The following is a 25,623-nucleotide window of genomic DNA, read 5'->3' as shown; positions in this document are numbered from 1 at the left end:
ACAGACACACACAGCTTAAAGGGAACGCTGATCCAGAATGTCTGCCTGATGTGGATTTTTTTTAGATATGGCTTCCAAATAGATTTCTGGCAATTTCTGCTTGCTCTTTGCTCTAGATTATATGTAGAAAAACTACAACATTAAATTTGGACTAGGTATGGCAAGTGCCCATACCTTTCCATACTTAAATGATGGGTTATCACTATCTGCCTGTTAAAGTTAAAAGGAAGTAAAGAGAAAAACTACAATCCCCAGAGTGTCTCGTGCTCCGTTGCCTTGGTAACGTTTGACGTCAGACTCCCCTGCTCCGGCCGTGCTTTGGGCTGGTGTGATTGGAGGGAAACCCCGTGGATTACATTCAGACGGACGGGTTGAGAGAGAATCAGCTGTAGCCCGCTACACCGACATCACCGCCATCTACCAGTACTCAGGTATGAAAGGATTTATCGCTTTCAAAACTGCAGTTTCACATTTGCATAAATCATCGCTATGCCTTCTACTGTATTTTGAAGTGTGGTATTAATGTAAAATCATTGTCCACGATTGACTGAATGGCTGCTATTAGCGGCGACAATCAGTCGACCAAGAACAATGGCTAGCTACAGTTTGGGGTATGGCTAATTGCTGGTGCAAAAATGGATCATCAGACAGGCAGACGGGGAAGGCGTGTCAGGTTGAAGGTTCAAGCTTTCATTCCCTGTAGCGCTGGCTACTAAAGCTGCTAATTGAAGCAGGTTCTGATAATTATTTAAATCTGCTGGTCTTTTGTTAACATTTAAGTACGCAACTGTCATGGGAATTGAATTGTCTTTGAGGGAATAGTATCGCTAGCAAATATTGCTATTATTTTCCAGGTATTAGCTAGTACCAATCTTTGCTTTCTGCATGTAGCCTGCCAGCAATTTAACGTTAACCGTGGTGTCATGGTTCTGTCTTGTGTCAGTTTCATTCAGTGTCAAGTAGCCCGCTCGCGTAACTAACAAGACTGGGCAAGGTGTGATTTTTAGCACATCTGCCAGTCTCCGGGCGGCTGAAGACGCAGAGGCACACGGTCTATTCAGAGGCTGGGCGTCGCGCTAGCCAGCCAAGCATATCGTCTTGTTACTCGAGATAAAACACACGTTTGCGGGGGGCATGCTCGTTCATTATATGTCGGTAAAACTATGTAAATCGATAAAACCATTATACATTCGTATGAGCCGTGTCTGGCTCAGAATGCTTCCGTTTCGGGAAATAGTCCGCGCCATACTGGAAACGGGTCACGAGGACCTAGCCATTTCTTGGCTTTTACCGACTGGTGTTTCTAGTTGGGGAAAAATGCCTATGAATGTAATGGGGGCACCCTTGGACTTGGCTTATTGTGATGAATCAAGGCATATTTGGCCCTTTTCTGTGTTTAATATAATCATTTAGCTCCGACAAGCAGTGTTTCATTTCCGCTTGTTGGGCGAGTCATTCCAACAGGTACAGAGATGGGTGTGGTGTGTATGGGCGAGAGCCAGTGAAAGTGCACATCTGCGTTTGCCCTCGGGGCTAGCCAGCGTTTAGATTACTAGCTCAGGTTAGTTTGGCATTAATTTTGCCATGTGCGTAGCATGCATTCTTTGCGGAATGAGCTTATTACATACCCGCGTGACTTTAGCTGTAACTATTATTTTACCGTATTCCCTCTTGCATTATAAACTGCATACACACGCATACAAAGAATGTAGCGTCATGTCCCCATGGGTGAATTTGCAAGCCTCTGATGCTGATAAATTGGTTACAACTCCTTCAATTTGGCCTCTTATTATAAAGCTAATGATATTGAAGAAAGTGATACTGCCATTTACAAGTTCATTTCATTCTATATGGATAAAGTTTGTAGATATTTTTCCCTGCAGTGCTGAAATGGTCAAAAGCAATTGGTTTTGTGGTGTGACTTTGGTTGGTGGTGGTACTAATGCTAGAGATTTTATTTACTCAAGATTATGCAGAGCATAAAAATATCTAGTTTAGGAAGCTGTCTGAAACACCTTAATATCTGAGAAGAAATTACCGCGTTTTGAAATCGACAATTAGTTTTGTGATTTCAGTATTTTTTCAATTTTTGCAGCCCAACTACACTATGGTGCCTGAAATGTGTTAGAACTTGCTTTCTTGCTTATCTCTCAGGACACATTTTGAACACACCATCACACTACATGCACTCTGGAATGGAAAATCAGTGATTGATTCAGTGGAAGCCCGCTGGCGATTTTGAATTGGTCAAACGGATGTAGGCTATTGATCTAGTGATTAGGATTCCTGTGTGGGGGTGTGTGTGGGGGGTCTGTACATAGGTGGGCTATCCATAAGGCTGTGCTACAATTAAAAACCAAGGTTCATTGGTGCCTTATTTTCCTCATTCTATAGGTCTACAGCACACACATTAATGCCCATTAATATGTACGCCTAATACTTTTATAACTTTAGTTTTGATGTAACCTACATAGAGGGATTTGTCTGTGCTAACTATAAAAAGCCGTTAGTCAAACTGACATTTTTTTGGATGACATTTGATTTTAACTTACACTATGTGAAAGTCATGAGTTCTTGTTTTTTTCTAGAGCTGCAGTATCTAATGCACAATATTACAGCCATCTATTTCTCTATGACCGCATCAAGCTACAGTCCTTGCAGGCATACTTTTCTTTTTCACTGAGTTAGGCCAGATAATTACTCACTTATGACTCACTTTTCTACTGCATGGCCAAGTGGGGCATGTGAGGGCCAAGTCTAAAGGTTTCACACCAGGCTGAAAGGACATTTATTCATATGAAACCATGTTCCAGCTGATGTAACATGTTGTATCACTTATGTGATAATCAGCATCTCCATCCACTTCACCTTGTGATCTAACTAACAAAGATACACAGTTGAAACGGTAAACAATTTGTACTTTGCCCTTTGCTTCAGCCAGGAGTAGCCCTGTTGGATGCAAACCTTTTAACTGTATTGTTTCTGCACTTTTTTTTTTTTGCTTTTGTGCTTTCCCTGTTTAGCTCACAATGGGGGGCATACACCTCCGTCATACCAGTTGCTCCCTTTCTCCTACAGACTGCTATGGTGTACATCAGTGTTTCCTCCAGAAGTACTTATTGGCACGTCAGAAAGCCTCAGAAACAGCATTTACACCATGTGACGGGACGCTAAACCTTTCTATTGAAACCAATGTGAATGATCTTCTTTCAGTGAGGGTGGTAGCTTCTCTGGACTGAATAGCCCCACCACATCTATTCAGTGGCAGGCCAATTCAACTCCAACACTAATGATTGTCTTTTCCAATGAGGTGGACAAGAACATCCTCTCTTTCCTTTTTATCTGATTCCTTTTCTTCCCTTGATTTTCTTCGATGTGCCATATTGACCAACAGCTTTCCTCTTACTCTTCTTTTCCTCCCTCAGCCTCCAGTGAGCAGCCATGGTGGAAAAGAGCGAGGTGGCCCAAAAGGAGCTGGTGCAGAAGGCCAAGCTGGCAGAGCAGGCCGAGCGTTACGACGACATGGCCGCCGCCATGAAGGCCGTGACAGAGGAGGGCGCCCAGCTGTCCAACGAGGAGCGTAACCTGCTGTCGGTGGCCTACAAGAACGTGGTGGGCGCCCGCCGCTCCTCGTGGCGCGTGGTGTCCAGCATCGAGCAGAAGACCGAGGGCAGCGACAAGAAGCAGGCCATGGCCAAGGAGTACCGGGAAAAGATTGAGAAAGAGCTGCAGGAGATCTGCAATGACGTTCTGGTGAGATTGACTGATACATTTCAATGACTTACCTTTTGATTTATGTATCATCGATTGATCTATTAAAAATCAAGTTTGTCTGGTGCTCTAGATGCTACCTGGCAAAGAGTGGACATAGGCAAACTATTCAATCAAATCTCATGTGAGCACTTTGATGGATGAATTTTTCTCTTAAAACACAATCTAGATTAAATATTATTCAACAAGAGTGGGTGGTGCCAAACATTCAGGGCCTGTCGAGGTTGTGTTCAAAAACTTGTAATGACTATTTTAGAGGGATATGAGTGCAGAAAGGATGACTGAAGAGAGGCAGAAGCAAGGCCTCGTGATGCCTGTTGTAAAATAGTTACCTCAGGCAAACCACTTCATCAAATTGTCTCCCTTGACATTCAGTTTATGTGCAGAGAAGTAGGATGACTGAAGAGTGAGTCAAATTACTCAGTCATACCTCCCTTCAACAGTTCAGCTTGTTGGTTGTGTCATTTGTGTCAACAAGAGGTGCTGGACCTTCTATAGAAATGCCACACCTCAATCACTTCACTTCTCTCCTCCCCCTAGCTGCACTTGTATAGGTGTTTGACAGTAATCCAGATAAAGAAGTTTTGCTGGCTCTAATTACCTGTCATGAGCAATGACCTCCTCTAGCCTATTGCTCATTATGGCATTGTTCTTCTCGTCTGTCCCTGTGCATGTGAGAGGTGTCTTGAGTGGGAATGCGATGTGCCACAATTGAGAAGAGAGCACACTCTTCATAATACATTTGGGGGATAAATCCCAAAAGCCCTTGGCCAATTTACCTGAGGGTAGGCCAAATGAGGAGGGTTTAAGACTTTACACACAGCCTTCCTGTTTTCTCTCATTGTATTCCATTTGTTGTTGTCCGAGTCACATCCTTGAGGATGTGAGAAATTGAGAAAAGTTGAGACCTTTAGAATCTACATCATCATCAGGCACCATCTACCTCTGCTCATACAACATTAGAAAGATATTAGTCTCCCCCTACTTGACTGGTGATTATTCTGACTTTACTTATACCTGTTCACTCCTTTATCATCAGTCTGCACGGTAGTCAGATTTTCAACAGTCTGTGAGGTGGTAAGTGTGTTAATCCTATTAACTAGGCCTGACCCGCGCTAATGCTCCAAGTGGTCCTTTTTCATTACGCCTGCTGCTGTACTGGGCCTTTTGGAATGGCACTTCCTTGTTTGATCAGCAATGCAGGCTGGTGCAGTCAGGTGATGTGTGCTCTTGCCGTAGGAGAAGACAGGAATGTGAGATGGCAGAGAAAGCATTACCTCATACAATGCAGGAAACGGCATGTAAATGTGTCATCCACTCCCTCGAGTCATGCTAACATCCCAAAGTCTTCTATAGGGCAAGGTTAGCATAGCTTTGTTTTACCTCAGCTTAGTTTCCTCATACTGTGGTTGTGGTAGATAAGGTGTCAATTTAGTGTTTGTGCCCTTGCAAGAAAAAAATAAAGGACCAATATGCTGTCATTGCTTGTTGTTTGTTCCATACTAAAATCTTAGAGGATATTACAAAGGACAGGTTTGGCTTGATGTCATGCTATTCCTGAGGGGGGGAGTCTTTGTGAAGGTATGTATCCTTTACTACCAGTGAAACTGGAGGACACCCAGGCAACATGGGCAACCTGACCCCATGCTGAGCACACTCTTCAGACCCTGACTGTCAGGCTGAGGGGGCTTTCAACAGGGTCTAGTTGCGGCCGACCCCCATGTTGTATTAGTATGCAGGGCACTGGAGTGCAATGTATCCAGCGTTTTCTATTTACACTTTCAGGTTAAAAGGTGTTGGGATGATCAGAAGCTGCTGGAGGATTCTTGCCATCCATGCAGTGGTAGATTGACTAATTAGGTGTCTTCCCTCAGTGAAGCAGCTTAACCCCATTTTTCATGAGTGTTGTGGAGGGTTGCAGCCTTATATTAAAGCTGAAGCAACTGACACCATTGGACATGCATCGGCCTGAGAGGAGTGTGTCACATCACAGCTTTGATATTGTAAGGGCTTGTTCACACTTTTCCACTTTTTTCAAACTGCCAGCACCCTTTTTGTAAACATAAAAATGAATGTGCCTAAGAGGAGAGAGTGTCCCATCCTTGATGTGGCCATCTCCCTTTCCCATTATATACAGTGTAAGGCAGTGTTTAAGATATGCGAGGGACCTAAATTAGGTTTTTGCGTTTTTTTCCTAGTGGATCCCCACATGATGAGTAGTAGTCTGTTTTAATGAACCTGGGCCAAGGCGAGACAACATTTACTCTGTGTGTGTCCCAGGTTTGGAAAAATTCAAATCCACAGGTTTAAAGAATGTCTTGTAGATACATTACTACATGTAATACAACAAAGCAAGTGAGAATCCTTAGATGTTGTAGAAACACTGCCTCCTGGGGAAAAGCATAGGCAAGACTCTTTGGGGACTAGTCAGCTTGGCAGGTGTTAACTAGCATCCAGGACTTTGCTGACTGAGTAGCTGGTAGCAACTAGCAACACAAATTCAAGAATGGGGTTTTTTCCCCCAGAATTTCAGGCTTTCTTAATTCACAGCTCCCATTGATTTTAATAGAGAGACCAGTTTTTCTATATATTAAGATGATTTTTTTGTGTTGCCCTGTGCACATCTCTGAAGTAGCCATCTGTAGGACCTACTCTGTTCTCCTCTCAGCCTGTGCATTATCTGGCCTGGTGAGTCACTGGGTCCTAATCCTATAATGACAGCAGCTGAGCCACCAGCGTTCTGGGCCACTGACCTCCACCTCAGCCGAACACAGACTCATGGGGACAGAAAGAGAGAGGGATGAGAGAGGAAAGAGGGCAGAGGAGGAGGGGTGGAGGACGGGGTTACTTTCCACCTCAGCCCAGCACAGCCACACACTGGATGGGTTTACACTGCCTACTAAGATCTGTTTTTCCCCCAGTAATCAATATGTGCCCTGTATCTGATTTTTTTTTTTTTTGTAATTAATTTTATTACATCTAAAATGGGGGGAAAAAACTATCCTTAGCTCTTTTTTTTTTTTTTTTGCTCTTACATGATCATTCCATAGTCACAGAAATATTGTAAGGGCAGTAAGAAATTCCTTACTATTGATCGCTTGTAATTTTGGTGATCTGGGAATTTAAGATTATTTTACTGTTGCACTCATTAAAAGTCATTATAAATAAGAGCATTAGTTAAATGCAAAAAATCCGAAAAGTGAAAATGTTTTGTAGTTTCTCCATGTTTAGACGGCAAATAAAAGATTACATCTGTGTTGGGCTCAGTTGGGGTGGGAGGTGGGGGGGTGGGGGGTCAGTTGTGGCCTTAGAGCACATGGTGGAAATATAAGAGGAGGAGGAGGAGGGAGTGCAGTGTTTCCCACAGAACTCGAATGTATTTGTGGCGGTAGGTGGGTTGGCAACGGGGGGGGGTGACTGCCTTTTTATTCTTGTATTCTCTTATATTGTCAATATATAGGCTAATATCAATAAAGGATCCCATTACCTGGATGGCTGAAAAATTATCTAATGTACTTCATTTTAAGTAGTTCCATTTGTCAAACAAATAACTAACCTGTATATATCTAAAGTACTTTGTGTCAAAGATAACATAACTTAAAAATATAAACGGTGCTACACTGTTCTGTTTGTTGCTTGCTTTTGTCTACAAGGTGAAGAATAGAAATGAGACCCCTTTTACAGAGAAATCTGCTTTTCTGCCCTGCTGCATCTCTCTGTGCTGTCAGTCTCACCTGTATCTTTACATCGTTAAATTACTAGCCTTTGACATTATTATCTACTCTGTTTTACTGCTCAGCAGCTCCTCTGGTCCAGACTGTGCTGCTCCTCCTCAGGATGACGAGTCCTTTTCCTTCTTTGAAAATATTTTTCAATATTAATCTGGATTGTGGGAGCAAACATTCAGAGTCAGAGTTAAAAAGTTAATATTAACGTTATCGGTCCACTCAGTGGATACTGACTAGCAGCTAGGCTATACAGCGTGCTAATCTCGGAAACTCAGCTGTATTCCGAGTAACATTAACTGTTAGTTCTTCTTTTCGGGAATTTAGTCGGCTGTCTTCTTGGCATGGAAAAAAAATATCCCTCACGCGTGTGCAGAGGGAGGCGAACAGACGGGTCCGGTGAGTGAGCGAGAGACAGAGACCGAACAACAGAGAGAGAGAGCGAGAGAGAGAGAGATCACGTGGAGCAATTAGGGGATGAGCGAATCAATGCTTTACACGCAGTTCTACGATTAAATAGTGAAAAAAAAGACAATTTGTGGCGGTCAGTGCTGATATTGTGGCGGCCCGCCACAAAGTTTTCTATGTGTGGGAAACCCTGGAGGGGTAACTTAGAGCGAGGGGAGATTGTCCACCAGTTAATCGATCGTGGATTTCGTCGTTCTCTCGGACGGATAAAAAAAATAAAAATAAAAAATGCTAAAATGGGTCGCCAAATATACTTTGGCGGCCGTTAATATACCTGGGCGGCCCGCCCAAGTAAAGTCTATGTATGGGAAACACTGGAGTGGTGGCAGAAGAGCTCACTTTCACTACCCCCCAGCTTTTAACCCCTCCTCCCAGCTAGCATGTGACATGACTGTAAGAGAATGGAGCATTCTGCCCCTTAGTCTAGTTGGAACAACACTTGTCTGTCCTGAAGTATTTCATGTTATTTTTTCCTGTTGGACTCTCACACTGCCAACAGCCAACATTGTTCAACGACAACTGTGCCTTGAACATAAATTCAACCATATGACAGCTTGAGCAAATAAAAATAGACAGCATAAACTTGGTAAATGCGTTAAGTGATGGTCATGAAAGGCCAATTTTTGAAGGAATGTGTCTTATTGCTTGGAGGACATTATTGTGTAATCTAATGCTATCCGCAGCGTATTAGTATTGCATAACATTCTTGCTGCCCCATGCTGCTCCTGCATACCAGAGAACATGCAGCCTAGCTACCCCCCCTTGATGTTCACTCCGACTGACGTGAATTAGAGTTAGTGAGTGCGCTACAGAAAGAATATGACCCATTTCTAGTCAAGTGGGTAGAAATCATCTCAAAGGCCTCCCCTGTGTATTTCTTCTTGTGCGAGTGGCACATGACTAAGTGTTGCCAATCCCACAGAGCTCTCATTTTGCTTTCCTTCTCTCCCTGTTCTTTTTTTCATCTTTGCTTGCCTTTCTTTCCCTTCCTCTCTGACTTTATTTTTTTCCATCTGCTTCTGTCTGTCTATACAGTAGATTGTACTGATTGTACCCCCCCCCCCCCCCCCCCCCCCCCCCCCCGCCCCCCCATCTGCATCCCCAAGGCCAGTGCCTCAGAATAGCCCTGCTGTCTCCCAAGACACAGCCAGCTAGGCATTTCAGATAGGACATGATAATTGAAAATGTAAGTTTCATCTGCTCCATGCATTCCTGCTATGGTGGTAGGTTGTTGTCAGCCTTGCCCCTGCCAGTGCCCCAATTCCCCACCCAGCTCCCAGAGTGCTCAGCTGATCCCTCACGTCAGTCTAAAAGCATTGTGTAGGTGCAGGCTCTTACATTAGCCTTATGTTGTTTTTTCCATTCTACTTGGGATAATGTACAAATGCACTTTTTAGAGAACAGGATATTACAGAACTTGAAAATGGATGTCTCTGAATTTGTAGTGTCCCAAAGTAGGAGTGCTGATCAAGGATCTGTGTTTTAACTGTTGGAATGAATATGATATGATGGAAAGGTGTCCTTGGCCCTGTCACTCTCGATTTGCATACTTTCTCTAGGAGCTCAGTGTTTTTCAGCTTGGGACCCAAATGAGAATTTTTTGTCTCTTGCCCTAGGACAAAATGATATTACCACTTCTATGTAGGGACCACTACAAGTAGGCCCATAACTCATGCTGTGTCTCAACTCATAGTTTAAGAAATCAGGAGGCTTTGTGACTATAGGTGCAGGTGTGGACTGGGTTTCAACATGGCACCACTAATGCTGAATTTACACAATCAGGGAACTCTTCTCTGCATTCTTTAACTCCGAATGGCACAGATTTGTTTTTGTTTCTTTTATGACTATCGGGGGGAAAACAACCTATTTAAGCCATGAAGATCTGCACTAAAACAAATTATTCAATCATGTTGCTGTAAATGCAGGCTGTAATCCTCTTTGTTCCATAGCAATTTAACAATGTATATTGACAATATATAAAGAAGATACTGGTGTTAAAATGCTGCTGAAAAAACTTGATCTGCTTTTCAGTTGTAGCACCAAATAAGGTCCAAGCCCACCACTTACCGCAGCATGGTACAGTGTGTTTCTGCCTGCCTGCATTTAGGCTAGCAGCAGGGAGAAGCTACCAAGTGGTGTATCTCTGTTCTGTGTGCTGAAGAGCCAAGCTGGGCTCTGTGAGTGACCTACTTCCTCTGTGAAAGCTCATCAGGAGTTCAGCAGCCTGGCTCTCTCTTCTCCTCTCCTCTCCTCTCTGTCTCCTCCCCCACCGTCCTCCATCCATGCTCCCATCCTCTCTTTCTCTCTTCCTCCACCCTCTCCCGCTCTCCACCATCCTCACCCTCCACCCACTCTTATGCGCAGCCCCTCCCCTCTCTCCTCCCCCACACTTTCATGCTCTCCACTATGCTTACCCGCCCGCCCACCCCCCTTCAGTGGTCTCTGAAGCATCTGTGATGTAGCCCAGGCAAAGTCCCAGGCCCATGCCCCGAGGCTACTGGAGGTAGCCAGCTTCTCTCTCTACCCTCATTTAGGCCTGATGAGAAAGGACGCGTCGAGATGTTGGCTATGATGATGTGTGACTGTTTGAGTAACTACCGCTGCTCTTGTGAGGCCAGTGAATGAGAGATGGATTAATGGCGGATATAGAGACATCTATAAGGAGCCATTTAGAATTTATAATGAAAATTGCCGTTCTTCATCGATTAATTGTATAGAGTACTCATTTTTATACCCATAGTTGCGGGATACAAATTGACACTGCTGTTTCTGCTATTTTCATGCCCTTCTAACCCATTTACCTATCCAAGCTACATATAAATGCTGACACTCTGGAGAGAGTATATTGGAAAATCTGCATGTTTCTAACGGTCTGTCATTTCTGTCTGTTTTGTTTGTTTTCTGTTCCAGGATCTGTTGGACAAGTACCTCATTCCCAATGCCAATCCAGCAGAGAGCAAAGTCTTCTACTTGAAAATGAAAGGAGATTACTTCCGCTACTTAGCCGAGGTGGCTGTGGGAGATGAGAAGAACAGTAAGCCCTATGATAAGTCCCTTTAACACCAGCTGTGTGTGAGCAGGGGTGCTTGATATGCATTTGCTTTATATATGTGTGTGTGTTGCGCTGGCTGGAAAGTTGGATTTTAAAGGACTGATACCTACTTCCTAGCCTGGCCAAATCAGGCCTATCACACTAGATCCTATTAAATGAACACTTTACTATCAGGATCAGCTTTGTGACATTGGCTCCACCATGCAGATTACAACAGTATCATCATGTGCTCCACTCGCAGTAAGAAAGGGAGGATAAAAGTACTTACATACTGACATAGCTCCATGCTACCATGTGTCTTATTTCTTAGATATACTAACTGTCATTAGTCAGCAACTAGTAAGTCATTTTTATGGAATGGGTAAATTTTAGATGCCCGTAGCAATCTAAAAGATAAATTTAAGCCTAACCCTCTTTTTGCAGCTTTAAATTGAACTACAACTGTAGAAGAATTCTGTTCTGTGGGTTTTAATGGGTGTAGACGGGTTGAGGATCTACAAACTGTCAATATTCTGTAGTGGGGTCCTTTGAACAGGAAAATGGTAAATGTCTTTTTAAATAGGAGAGTTGATTTACCAGTAGAATTTTTCAGGGTTTCAGGATTTCAGCAATTTTGAATACACAACTCCAATCCGTTGCTAATAGTGTAGAATTTTCCAGCTTTTTTTCTCCATCATTTCCTGGTGTTTGTCTTGTCCTGATTACATCCATATTCACTGGAGATGGGGACAACACTACTCAACTTGGGCTGTAATGGACTGGTGCTAAATTGGAGTTTGATATTTTGCAGAAAAAAACAAGTGCTAATAGCCAAAAAGCAAAATGCTACATAAATCCAAGCCACTTATATTTTCTTCCAACAAACACAGCTGATTGATTTAGAGGACAGCTTCCTTATTGGTCAGTGTCAACCCACTACCTCTTGCACATTAATTCATAAAATGACTGCCACAGGATGTTTTAGTCGTGGTTAGGAAAGGCTCCTCTCTGTGCTTCCGTTTTCCCCTCAGACTTTGATACAATGCCAGAAAACCACTAAAAGAACTGATGACATAGTGGAAGCTTGTCTGTTGAATTTACAGAAGTTATATTCCATTCATGTACTCACTCTGCAATACAAAGAGCGTGCTTTTGTTCCAACCCTGGGAACATGGCTGAAACAGAAACAGCCTGGGCCTAATGTTAGTCTGAATTCATCATGTTTCTATCCTGTTCCATTGAGGGATTCCTATAAGTTTTTTCAAACTTGAAGTCAAAAACAGATTAGCATTTCCATACATTACTTGTAATGTTTGTAGTCCATGTACTGAGGCATGAATATCCTGACCTCAGACACAAGGGAGAACAAATAGGTTTGTGGAATAAGAAATAAGGAATAAGCATTATATAAAAAAAACAAATCCAAAAATCTGTTCAACTGTGAGCCCTACCTGCAAAGCATTCCATCATACTCAGGCAAACAGCCAGCCAAAAAGTCAGAAAGTAGAAGTCGGTCTACAAGCAGAGCCACTGTTCAGCCAGGCAGTCAGTCATATTGAAATACTAGTTGCCAGCCACTTAATGTCTATTTAACTCTGACAACTACTGCAAGAAAGTATGAGGAAAAAAAATCAGACTGTCAACCATATAGAGTAGCTAGGTCATACAAGTAGAATAAAGTAGCTAACCAACCAGTCAGACATAAATGGCAGTGCAGGCAGTTGAGCATACCCAGCAGAGAGTGAGGCAGCGAACAGGGTGCGGTCCTGGCTACTGCTTCCTGTGTGCTGCAGCAGGGGAGCAGCCTGTCTGCCTGCCTGTCTTCTGCCTGTCTGCCTGCCTATCCATCTCCCTTCTGCAGGTGCTGACTTGTGTCTCCACTCTCACTAGAGAATGAATGAATGAATAAGACTAGAGACAGGGCATCATAAAATTGGCAGCTTTCTCAGTTTTCCACTCTTTTCTGTTTAGCTGTCTTAGGGTTTTCAGATTGAAGCACAGTCTTTAAACCACAATCACCACCACTATGTCCTCCCGATACACTGAAAGAGAATGCATCAGCCTAGTCAGTGGCACAAACGCATGATCTGTAACTCCTGTAGTGATTGACTACTTTCTGCACAGAGGCTTAAGAAACCATTGTGCGTTGAAACCCCCAACAAGCTGCCTGCTTTGCTGCTCCACACCCAACTGAAACTGAGGCCCTTGTTAATCCCTCAGAGAGGTGTGGCCCCTGACATAGTGTTAGTCATCGGTTTATCACCACCATATCACCGCAAGGTGTTAGGGAAACTCATTAGATGCTTTTGAAAGGTAGTTACAATATGCAAATGATGGGCAGCAAGTCAAAATTCCTCGCTAGGCATATTGCTTAATTATCCACTGGGCAAGTCTTGTGTATTCACAACCAGTGTGTTGGATACCTAACAGAAACGGACTCAACAGTTTGACTGCCTGAAATAGGTTGAACACTCGAGTGATAGTGTCATTTGGCAGATTGTCATGGTTTCTGTTTGTCCCCTCTGAGGAATGGGATGGCAGAGATCAGGGAAGCAGGGAGGCCAGTTAGTGTAATGTGGGAACAGGGGAAGTAACACAAGGCTTAGTTCCCTTTTGTGTCCAGCAGACAGACAGACCATTGTGTTCATCTACAGAGAGGAAAAGATCTGTGCACCTCTGGTCTCCTGGCGAAAGGAAACTATCCTGACTCCCAACTGACAATGCCAGCTCCTCCGCCACTTAGTCACAATTATTTCCTTACTTTTATCATGCTTCTGTTGAGTGGAGATGTTCTTTGTGAGCTGTTGCAGTTATTGGCCGTTCACTCCAACAGTCTCTGCGAAGTGAATAATTGCCTGCCTCCACTGTTTAACAAACACTGATCATCAGCAATAAAATAACAGTATTGGAGAGGAATGTAATTTACTCCCTAGCCATTTTCAGTTTGTTAGTTTAAGGAGCTGTTGTTTTCAAGGCTACTATTACCCGTGTGTTTAGTCTGTTTGCCTACCTGTTTCCAAGGCAACGGCTAAAGGCTGTTGGTAGTACTCTGTTTTTCCCAGGAGGACCTGCGGTGTTGCTCAGTGAAACATCCTGCCTATTGTATGTTTGTTTCAGCCTTCTGTCGTTTTTCCCTGGTTTGAGATATACAAATCTATGGGCTTTTTCTACATTGTATGAAACTAATGGATTCTAGAAAATCTCTCTTGGACACTCTCACACACACCAGTCCATTGTAAGTGATAGGTTGCACAGCTCTAATGATACTTGTTCCCTCTCCCTCAGGCATCATTGATAAGTCACAGGCAGCCTACAAAGATGCCTTTGATATCAGCAAGAAAGACATGCAGCCCACGCACCCCATCCGTCTCGGCCTCGCCCTCAATTTCTCCGTCTTCTACTACGAGATCCTCAACTCACCTGAGCAGGCCTGCAAGCTGGCCAAAACAGTAAGAACATAACACCACACACATTGCCATTGCCATTCTTCTGAGGACAAAATAACAAAATGTATGTACACGCACAAACTGACCTGGAACACTTCGGCACACAATCACATTGACTTCTGTCTATTGACAAATGACAAACAGGACTATTTGTTTTAGACCATTGTTTTTCTTTTTTTTTAACGTCTGTTTATTGGTATTTTAATTAACAAACAAACAAACAAACAGTAAGCAGTGTATACAAATTATATACAATATTACAAAAACAGTACAGAGTTTGCATATACAGACACATAAAAAAAAAATAGGACACATACAGAACATATACAGTATACAGTATAAATATCAATCAAGGTACCAAGCTGCTTTACATGGTGATTATTGGCATCTTATATTAGGTATAATCTAGTTATTGTAGCAAAGAGTTAGAGGATGTTTATTAGACCATCGTTTTTCTAACAGTTGTTTTGAATCCTACAGGCTTTCGATGATGCCATTGCAGAGCTCGACTCACTGAGCGAAGATTCGTACAAAGACAGTACGCTGATCATGCAGCTACTGAGAGACAACTTGACAGTAAGTTTGTCTGAAAGTGCATTTCTTAAACATAATGGTACCAGCACATTTGACATGGACAGAGTTTGTGGACAAAACAGTTTAGAACAAAGCAAAATGTAGAGGAAGCTGTGTATTCTGTAAATGTTTGCCTCTAAAAATGTTTGTTTGTTCTTTCTCCTCCCTCTCGTTCCTCTGCCGCCCACTACCCTTTCTCCCTCCCTCCCTCTTTCCTCAGCTGTGGACCTCTGACAACCAGGGTGATGGCGAGGATGCAGAGGATCCCAGAGATTGAGACAGACCCCCCTAGTCGTCCCTGTCTGCCTGTCATCGTCCCGGCTCATCTTCATCATTATCATCAACACTGAGACCACCTCATTATCATCATTGTCGTCCAGCTCTCTCTCCATCTCTTTCTTCTATTTAGTTCTCTCTCCACCAGTCATCTCACTTCTGTCGGTTTACTATTTCTTCTTTTTGTAGTTATTGTGGGGGAAAGGGTGCGGGGGAGGGTAGGTTTGGAATCACGAGGCGGGAGGGTCAGTTCGGAAGGGTTGGGGAGGGTAGATTGGGAAGGGAAAGGTGTGTTTGGGGTTGGGCGCTTGTCTGCTGACCTTTTTGTTTTTGCGTGTGGGAGCAATAGGGGTGTTGCATTATTAACGTGGTGGGTGAGGGGGCAAGTTCTCAACTCATGCGACGTGCGGCAGGTTGAGTTTTTAAAGTCAAAACGGTTATACTGTATGTGTATCCTATTCATGTTAACGGTATTGTGCTTGATTTGACACCATCACTTGACGATACATCTGTGGTTTCACAACATCGGAGTTGGCTCCTCGTATCTGAGGAGGCAGCAGTTGTTAGTCCGTACTTAGCTAGAGAAATGACAGCAGAAGTAAAGACAGTGGAGGTAGCATCGGAGAGCGCTGGAGGCAGAAGGCAAGGTTTTGTCGGAACAGAGAGGTTACATTCCATTTACTGTCACTTGCTCAACTTTCTATTCCTCTTTATTATTATTTGTTTTTTTTGTTTTCGGGTGACCTGCATTTGTATTTCTATGTATCAATTACGAGGTATAGAAAACGTTTAAGAACAAAAGAGCACACAAGCTTTTTACTGTTGCTGTTTTGTATGAGCAGAGCAGTAAGAATTTTTTCCCCATGTGCTTATCTAGTTACTGCTTTTTCCAATTAAGGTTTTTATTTGTTTTGATTTTTATTTTCCTTTTTTCTTTTGATACTTGCCTAAATTGCATGTGGCTAAGAAGTAGTTAGCGGAGAGGTAAGGGAGGTTGTTGTCGGGCTGGCTAGCTTTGTTCATGTCTTTGGAATTTTCATACAGAACACCCAAGCATAATTGTTATTTGGAGGGAAATATGTAATTTCATGTATGTGGAATAAAAAAGATAATTTAAAAGTTTCAAGTTGTCTGCTTTGATTGATATGGGGCTAGTCCCATCAGGGGTCATTTCATGGTCCTGGGGTTCTTAGCTTATTAGTTTATTTAGTCATATGATCCCAAGTCATGTTTTGTTACTGCGATTCCTAACTTGGGGAGTTAATATAATTATTGGTGGTGGTGATCTTTCCTATTAGAGGGATAAATTTGTAGATAACATGGTTTGTACAGCGAGCTACCATTTTAACTCGGCTGCTCTATTTTCTATGAATCACTGTCTGGACAAGAATGAGTGAGTCACTCTGAGGTGGAGGCAGAAAGCAGACGAGGGACCCGCAGAAAGTCCTCTCTCCCTCTTATTACACACCAGTTTGATTCAGAGTCTCCACTGCAAACGGCCCCTTGTTGCTGTGGTCAATGATGCCTTTTGTTCCTTTTGTAATGTGTCTTCCTGGAGCTACATCATACAAATGTCTTGTTCCTGGAAAACCAAAGGTCTCCCTGTGCCCAGATGAAATTAACCACTGCCCTACAAGTACGCAGGCCCCGCCCTTGAATACTCTGAGCCTTTGGAGACGGAAGACATTGAAGCTTACTGTATATTTGCTAAATCTCATTCATTTATATTCAAAAGGCTAAGCTAATCACAGCTGAATTCAGGGTGAAACATTACAGAATAGAACAAATACACGGAGTAGACCAGACTCAAGTACAACCCTTCTTCCTCATTCTAACATCAAAATGGCCAATCGCTGTGCTCTGCTACCGCTTCTCAAGTGAACAGCTGAAGGAAGGAGGATTTATTTTTTTAAACCAAGCCCTTCCACGCAGCCCTCTGGGTGTGTCTCTCCCACTGCCATGAGTCCAGTACGTGGGAGGAGGACACTGCAAAGCTACCACAGAGGAATGTTGAGCTGCAGTACCGTCTATTAAACCATACTCATGAGAGAATGACAAAAAATACCATCCTTGCTCACCAGAGAACTGTCCTAGCAGACTCGCATTCAGTCTGGGCACAAGTGTGGCCAACGGTAACAGATGAAACTGTAGCCTTTGGGTGATCTATTGCATTAACTCCCCTCCTGCCCCTTTGTCCCACTTTATGGTCTGCTTGCTTGTTTTGAGTCTCCACTGGTCTCTCAAGTTAAAAAGCATAGATTGATGTAAGAGCACAATCCACTGTCTTCTGAGTCCATATAGCATAGTGAACATAGTGTAAATATATAAGGAGCAGGATAGAGAAGTCTAGTCACGTGGTACAAGTGAACACAGGCCCACCTCTTTTTACATGCCTGATCCTACAGTGTGACTTCAGTCATGCTGGCTTCACTATAAGAGGCCTGCCTGGGAAGCGGCGAGGAATGCCTGACATGCACAGAGCCCCAGCAACATTGTCAAACATCCCTCAAGGACCAGGAAAGGCTTTGGTATGAAAAGGCAAACACACCCTAAAACAAAATAAGTAAGTAATTGAGAATAGTATAAAAAGTAGCTCCATGGGGGGGTCGTCTGTCCAATGAACCTAATGATAATGTGAACAGATATGAGGCAATAAAGAATCTTTCAACTGCTGTCATAATAATAGTAGTGAAATATTTTATTGATCCATGTAGAGAAAGTCTCTTCTCCCCTCCACAGGGAGGTCAGAGGTCAGGGTCTGGAGCTGGTATAGGGATTCATTCAAGGAGGTTCTATATTAACTGTCTTGTTTAACGAGTAAGACAATTAAACAGGGCGGACAGTTGCCCAGACAAGGCCCTATGGCAGAAACAAGGCCGTACCGACCATGCAGTCTTTATTTTCCTGCTCTCTGCGCCCCCCTGCTGGTCGTGAAAGAATAAAACAGTCTGAGATTTGTCCTTGAAAACAATTTACATCTCTAAAATGGCTTGTTTCTCTCGTTTCCTCTCCTTCACTAGAGAAACAATTATGACTTCGGATCACTTTCCCCTCCAGCTATTCAACACGCAAAATACCCGATGAAAGCACACATTTGACCGTTAATTTAAGTATTAATATATGAACGCACACTCGTGACGGCTAATGTAAATATGAATGCACCAACCGAAAATGACCACGCATACCGCTAAGAGGAGGAAAGCATGGTTGCTATTATAAACACACCATTGTAATTTTTTTAAAGAACGTAAATGTTACCAATATCAGTGAAATAATAAATGTAATTCATCCGCCAAGCAATGACGTTATTAAACAGTAGCTGAACGGCGTGGTTGTTAAAATCTCTAAAGTGAGGCCTCGCGTGACGTACTGCTGAAATATTGATAAAGTGATCGAAATCCAAGAAGTAACGTCGACATCATTAAGTATAACCGCAATGAATGTATTGGTAAGGTATCGCGAGAGTCGTGACGTTAACCTCGGAGATGAACGCGCCGTGAGTTCGACTGGAATCGGGAAACCTCTACCGACCTTCCTTTCATTCCTGTAATCCGTCTGCGTAGGGTGTGCTCCGGAGCTAGTCTCGGCACACATTTTATTATTATGAAACAAACCAAAAGCTAGAGTACACACGCAGACATATTTTTATAAGAAAAAAAAAAAATCGGTGAAGCAGGATTTGATTTGCAAACCAAGCAACGCGAAGAAGACGCTGTATTGAAAAAAAAACGAAAGACGCAACGAGAAGAACGTTAGCAAGCTAATCAGTTAGCATCATTGTTGAAAGCGTGGGTGATTAACGTTAGCCAGTTAAACTGTTAACTATTGATTTTTTTCCCTTTGAAGGGCTTTGTCATTACATTTTTATTGTACTTGACTACATTGGCTTTGTATACTGCCAGTAAATTGGCTTTCTAACTGTCTGTGAAAGAATACAGAATCTAGAATTGTGAAATTCTGCGAGCCATCTCAGCTAGGCCACGCTCCGACATTTCGCTAATCAAGCTAACTAGTCCACGTTGCTAAGCTAGCGAGTAGTTCCGTCTGCGCTCAAATTTTCGGAAATAGTGAAGCTAGCGACCAAGAAAAATTGTCATTCCATATCGAAGGCGGTTATAGTCCGACAGTTGCCAACTTGATATCGAGCAATTTTACCCCATATCTCCTCCCTCGTGTTGTATTGCCTGAGAACACACGTCGTCCGACATGAATCCCAGCGCGCCCAGCTACCCCATGGCCTCCCTCTATGTGGGAGACCTGCACCAGGACGTTACCGAGGCCATGCTCTACGAGAAATTCAGCCCGGCTGGGCCTATTCTCTCCATCCGAGTGTGCAGGGACATGATCACCCGTCGTTCCCTCGGCTATGCCTATGTCAACTTCCAGCAGCCTGCTGATGGTAAGGTTTACTTTGACGACAGCTATGCGCATGGAAAATGTATTACACGATCAGACTCCATTTTGTATCAGTACAGAACATGCTATATTATTGCAACTATGTTGTGACAAGCAGTTTTTTAAGTAGGCTCTGCTATGATCAATGTTCATTGGCGGTCCGTTTTACATAGATAGAATTTAAGGTTGGATGACTTTCACTTTCAGATGGCAGAGTAGTGACATTCGTTTATCATAGCATTGCTTACATGCCATTAAACAATAGGATCCTGTTGGTCAAGTCTCACTTCAAAAAGACTGTAAAAGAAACTCCATTACTAACCATTGTGCTTGAGGCTAAATACAAACTGGTTGTGTGAACTTGGCAGTTTTGTCTGAATTTGCGATCACTTGTTTGTTTTTCAGCTGAGCGTGCTCTAGACACCATGAACTTCGATGTGATCAAAGGCAGACCTCTCCGCATCATGTGGTCCCAGCGTGACCCCTCACTGAGGAAGAGTGGAGTGGGCAACATCTTCATCAAGAACCTGGACAAGTCCATTGATAACAAGGCCCTCTACGACACCTTCTCCGCCTTTGGAAACATCCTCTCCTGCAAGGTGGATGGATAGACGCTCTTGTCTTTGTGTGTGTGTGTGTGTGTGCCCCAGAGCACAGATTATTGCTCTGCATGTCTCAACATTGCACTGGTGTGAAGTAGATTGTTTGTGTGTGCGTAATAGGCTTTGAGTTGCATGATGTTTTGAGATTGTTGCTTATATGCTCAAATATCTTTTTTCCAAGGTGGTTTGTGATGAAAATGGCTCAAAGGGTTACGGCTTTGTGCACTTTGAGACCCACGAGGCCGCCGAACGTGCCATTGAGAAAATGAATGGCATGTTGCTCAATGACAGAAAAGTGTAAGTGGGACTATAATTACCCTCTTGAATATACAAATATGTTTATGAGCCGATTTGATTAACAACGTTGGCACTTAAACGTAATCGTTATCAAAGGATGCCAGGTTGTTTTGCGGGGTGTTTAACTGCATCTTGTTGACTAACAACTAACCAGACCATCTAAGGCATTTGTAATACAACCCAGTTGAGGGCCTCATGCCAGGCTTCAAATACATCTTACAGAATCATATAAGCATGTGTTTCAGTATAAATTCAACATGGGAAATACTATAACTAGATAGTAGAGATTTTACCTTGATTTTCCAGCCCAAGTTCCTGTTGTCATCGTAGTAATACAGAGACTAGTGAATTCTTTGACATATGGTCAATTCTAAGTTACCTCAGGGGTTGTCTGCTTAATCGCTAACGTCCTTTCTACTTGGTATACATGATTTCTTCTGATAACTGTCACTTTTGTGGTCAACACAACAGATTTGTTGGACGCTTCAAATCACGGAAAGAAAGAGAGGCTGAGCTTGGTGCCCGTGCCAGAGAGTTCACCAACGTTTACATCAAGAACTTTGGGGAGGACATGGATGACGAGAAGTTGAAGGAGATGTTTGGGAAATATGGTGAGGGGATGATGAGGTTTTAGTTTTTACTGTACCAGTCATACCTACAGCAGAATGCAGCTTTACACACTGTCACGAGGCTAGTAACATTTTACGAGACAGCACATTTAGACACCATTCTGTTAGAATTGTCCTTTGAGATGTATTAAGAGATTATCTTTTCTAGGGCCTGCCCTCAGTATCCGTGTTATGACTGACGACAGTGGCAAATCCAAGGGATTCGGCTTTGTCAGCTTTGAGAGGCATGAGGATGCACAGAAGGTTAGTGGCACCTCATGGTCTTTTCCTTGGTGTGTGGCGTTGAAATTGTGCTCACCATACTTATCTCGGTGTTCGGGAACGAACATGCCCACTTATTCATTTCATTATACTTCTACCAATGACTTTTGTGTTTGTCTTTGCAGGCTGTGGACGACATGAACGGTAAAGAGCTAAATGGCAGGCAGGTGTATGTGGGCCGCGCGCAGAAGAAGGGAGAACGCCAGAATGAACTCAAGCGCAAGTTTGAGCAGATGAAACAGGATCGCATGACCAGATACCAGGTTGGTTGGCCTTCTACTCAGTCTTACCACGTAGTCTCTCAAATGTTGATCTTGACTGTCATTGAGTCGTTGATGCATCAGAAGGTCACAAAACATTACAATCTCACTGTTACTTTCCATGCACCAGGGTGTCAATTTGTACGTGAAAAACCTGGACGATGGCTTGGATGACGAGCGTCTCCGCAAAGAATTCTCTCCATTTGGAACCATAACTAGTGCTAAGGTAAACACTTAAGTATTGTCACTTCTGAGTTCTAATTTTCAAATGGTTTGGGGTCGTGATTGCAAACTGAGTTGATGACTTTAGAGGCATTCATTATTTGTCCATGTCAATAATTGTCACAATCCAATAGAACAGTTGTTTCATATACCTTCAGTAGTTAAAAGACCTGTTTAACTTTTCAGACAAGCTGTCTTGGCGTCTTAAGTTTTTGTCTCCAGTTATGTAGATGTTTTTAGTCCCCAATAGGCGTTTTGCTTTACAGCTATAAATGAACAAATTCATGAACATTCAACACAAGACAATCAGAATCGATGATGATCAATTTCTTCTCCTGTAGGTGATGATGGAGGGCGGCCGCAGCAAAGGATTTGGCTTCGTCTGCTTCTCTTCCCCAGAGGAGGCCACCAAGGCTGTGACCGAGATGAACGGGCGCATTGTTGCTACCAAGCCACTGTATGTGGCCCTAGCCCAGCGCAAGGAAGAGCGCCAGGCCCACCTAACCAACCAGTACATGCAGAGGATGGCCACTGTCCGTGCTGTGCCCAATCCTGTCCTCAACCCCTACCAGCCTGCCCCACCCTCTGGCTACTTCATGGCCGCTATACCTCAGGTGAGAGAGATGGAGAGAAGGGTTGGTCTGGAAGGGAAGCCTGTCTGTGTGGCAAGATTGGATTCACACAGGACTGAAAATGTCTTTCAGTGGTCTTTATCGCCAAGTATAAATTGATGGTGCCAGACCACTCACCCAGTTTGCATCCCAAACACTAAAACCAGCTCACCGTTTACAAAACTATTCAGTATTTAGTTCACACCTCACCCACCAAGTTGTGCTGAATAGTTACATGTGAAAAAAAGTGAAAACCTGCATACTCAAAGCACTGGTGTAGGCTGTTCCAAGGAAATTGTTAATAGGAAAAACCAGTTTGACCTGTGTGATAACCAAATGTTTTGGTCTTCATCCCCCTCAGGCCCAGAACCGTGCTGCATACTACTCAGCCAACCAGCTGGCCCAGCTCCGCCCCAGCCCCCGCTGGGCTACTCAGGGAGTGCGACCACAACGTAAGTAACCACTACATTTATATCGCGTTTATTGTGTTCATTACTTCATTCATTCTTCAGAGTAGAATTAGGTTGGAGAAACTAATTGGTAATAGTCTTCCCTCTCTCTTAACCTTGAGCAAGGAACTGAACCCCTAATCTTAATAGAATTAAATTGTTTCTCTAATGCAAGATGTTTTGCGCTGGTTTAACATTGTTTCCTCTTCCTCCAGACTTCCAGAACATGCCCAATGCCATGCGCCCATCCGCCCCCAGGCCCCAGACCTTCAACACCATGCGTCCCACCACCACCCAGGTGCCACGCATGATGGCTTCACAGCGTATGCGTAAGTATTGCAGCTGCCACAGCAGAACAATACACAGTTTTTCACTTGTTGCCCCTCTCTGACTAGATGGATATTAATTTAGAACAAAGTTGCTTTGGATCAGGAAACGACGGAACATATGGCAACTGCAAAAGGGACCTAAATGGTATAATTTCCTGTACATGGCATAACGTATGTATTTGTGATGCAGTGCCATCTTCTCCTTTTTCTCCTTAGCCACCCAGGCCCTCGGCCAGCGCCCTGCCAGTGCTTCAGCCACTGCTGCCCCAGTGCGTGCCATGCCCCAGTACAAATATGCCGCTGGTGTGCGCAACCCCCAGCAGCACATGGCCTCACAGCCCCAGGTCACCATGCAGCAGGTAAGAATCCCACTGTTTCAGAATAATGTGCATCTCTGAAGGAAGCTTGAATGGAATCTTGTTGACTTCATGAATGTGTCAACAAGATCATATCCCATTAGTATAGATTATGCACAAATGCAAAGAAGTTGGTGGAGTTACTACAGTCTGGTGTAGGATTTTAGAACAATTTGAGAGAAGTTATCCTGTGGACTGACCCTAATGCAGTAGAAATCTTGTTTTTTGTTTTTTCTTAGCCTGCTGTGCATGTCCAAGGACAGGAGCCCCTGACCGCCTCCATGCTGGCTGCTGCCCCTCCTCAGGAACAGAAGCAGATGCTGGGTTAGTTCATTACCTGCTTAACATTACATGTTGCTTCATAGTGACTTAGTCTGAATGTGGTAATACATAGATGTCTGTGGCACTAACTTAAGTAGAACTATCAGTTTTTCAATCTAATGTAGTTCCCCCAAGTCGTCATGTTCTTATTTGAGTAGCCTACTTCCTCTCGGTTCAAATATTGGACCAAGCAGTCTTTTGAGTGTCTGGTTGTTGCTGACAGTGGCCTGTTCTTCTCCCCTCAGGTGAGCGTCTGTTCCCCCTGATCCAGAACATGCACCCCAGCCTTGCGGGCAAGATCACCGGTATGCTGCTGGAGATCGACAACTCAGAGCTGCTCCACATGCTGGAGTCACCCGAGTCACTGCGCTCCAAGGTCAGTTAATCAGTCATGCTCAGCTTCTCAAATAAGTTGGAAGCCTGTTTATGAAATATTAACTAGAAATGTATTGTCTGTATTGAGTTAGGTTTCCTTCTGTGTTCCCCTTCTGAATTTAAACGAGCCAGTATGCGATACAGCCTCGTCACAAGGCATAATGACTCAGTGGATTATTGTGCAGCCCGTTGTGCTTGGCCTGCAGCTTTAATGAGAACAGTCCCTGTGCCGTGGTTTAACCCAGTACTGTGTTGTTTCAGGTGGATGAGGCTGTTGCTGTGCTTCAGGCCCACCAGGCGAAGGAGGCTGCTCAGAAGTCCACCACCCCTGCTGGGGTTCCTAGCGTCTAAGAAGGTGGGGGCAGGATCTTATTTGGCATTGAATTAACTCAGTAAATTATAAAAGCAATTTATTGATATCATCTTATGAGTAAAAAATTAACAATGGCTTTTTTTTTTTTTGTTTAGTTGGAAAGTGTTGACTTTGATTTTGTTTTTCTTACAGATTGAGCATTTTGAAACCTGCTTCACCGATGGAAAAAGATAGAAAAAAAAATTTAAACATTGAAAAACCTAAAACTCTGAAAACATTGCAAAATGATAAATTATTTCTTAAAAAAGAGATGAAAACAATTGACTCTGCCAGGTCTAGGGATGGTTTGACTAGACCTTGATCATAAAAAGCAAAAGTTTGTTTAAAAAATAGAAAAATATAGAAAATTGAATGATAAATTTGATGAATGCATTCCTCTGTTTTATGTCATTTTACTGTGTCAGTGCTCAGAATATCAGCTGTGTACCGGTAGCTGATAGCTGAGCATTTTGAAAAGTAATTTGTATCGTAAACTACTGGCTGTAATAAATTCTCGAATAATATTTATGCCTCCTCTGTTCTATGACCCAATGTCAGTGTTCATTCCCATTTACATGTACTAGTTGTATTATGCATAAGATTATGACACCAATTTGATTAATGCATGTATTTGTAGACATAATAGTCATATTTATACCAAAGGGACTGACTGTGGTCTGTCAGTTGCTGTGCTGATTGGGCCAATGGTTTTTTCTGTTAAAAGGGTTATTTGTGTTTTTGATTCACATTATCGATTTCCATTAGGCTCTTCTCTTTCTTTTTCATGCTATATGCGGGCCTTGTGTTGAAGTCATACGCATCTAGCATGTTGGACAGTATCTAGTATAGTAGTCTTCCACCAGGTGTCGCTATT

General features: G+C 43.2%; 2 protein-coding genes across 2 annotated transcripts; both read left to right on the top strand.

The window, feature by feature from the left end:
- The first annotated feature begins 310 nt into the window (after positions 1-310).
- On the top strand, positions 311-16,412 carry LOC139917031 (14-3-3 protein zeta/delta-like). The gene is made up of 6 exons (XM_071906052.1): positions 311-431; positions 3,426-3,753; positions 10,875-10,998; positions 14,281-14,444; positions 14,922-15,017; positions 15,235-16,412. Exons 2-6 carry the CDS (start codon positions 3,442-3,444, stop codon positions 15,289-15,291), a joined length of 753 nt encoding a protein of 250 aa, XP_071762153.1. The 5' UTR covers positions 311-431; positions 3,426-3,441; the 3' UTR covers positions 15,292-16,412.
- Positions 16,413-18,826: 2,414 nt separating this feature from the next.
- Positions 18,827-25,273, top strand: LOC139917037 (polyadenylate-binding protein 1A). Its single transcript, XM_071906058.2, has 15 exons — positions 18,827-19,689; positions 20,091-20,284; positions 20,469-20,584; positions 21,056-21,195; positions 21,362-21,456; positions 21,600-21,737; positions 21,865-21,960; positions 22,298-22,570; positions 22,929-23,019; positions 23,232-23,345; positions 23,562-23,704; positions 23,941-24,025; positions 24,268-24,398; positions 24,659-24,752; positions 24,903-25,273. Exons 1-14 carry the CDS (start codon positions 19,497-19,499, stop codon positions 24,746-24,748), a joined length of 1,899 nt encoding a protein of 632 aa, XP_071762159.1. The 5' UTR covers positions 18,827-19,496; the 3' UTR covers positions 24,749-24,752; positions 24,903-25,273.
- Positions 25,274-25,623: the final 350 nt, after the last annotated feature.

The sequence above is a fragment of the Centroberyx gerrardi genome, chromosome 12 (genome assembly GCF_048128805.1).
Source record: "Centroberyx gerrardi isolate f3 chromosome 12, fCenGer3.hap1.cur.20231027, whole genome shotgun sequence".
NCBI classification, from domain to species: domain Eukaryota; kingdom Metazoa; phylum Chordata; class Actinopteri; order Beryciformes; family Berycidae; genus Centroberyx; species Centroberyx gerrardi.
The sequence above is the reverse complement of the archived record's forward strand: the minus strand, read 5'-3'. Positions and strand labels throughout refer to the sequence as shown.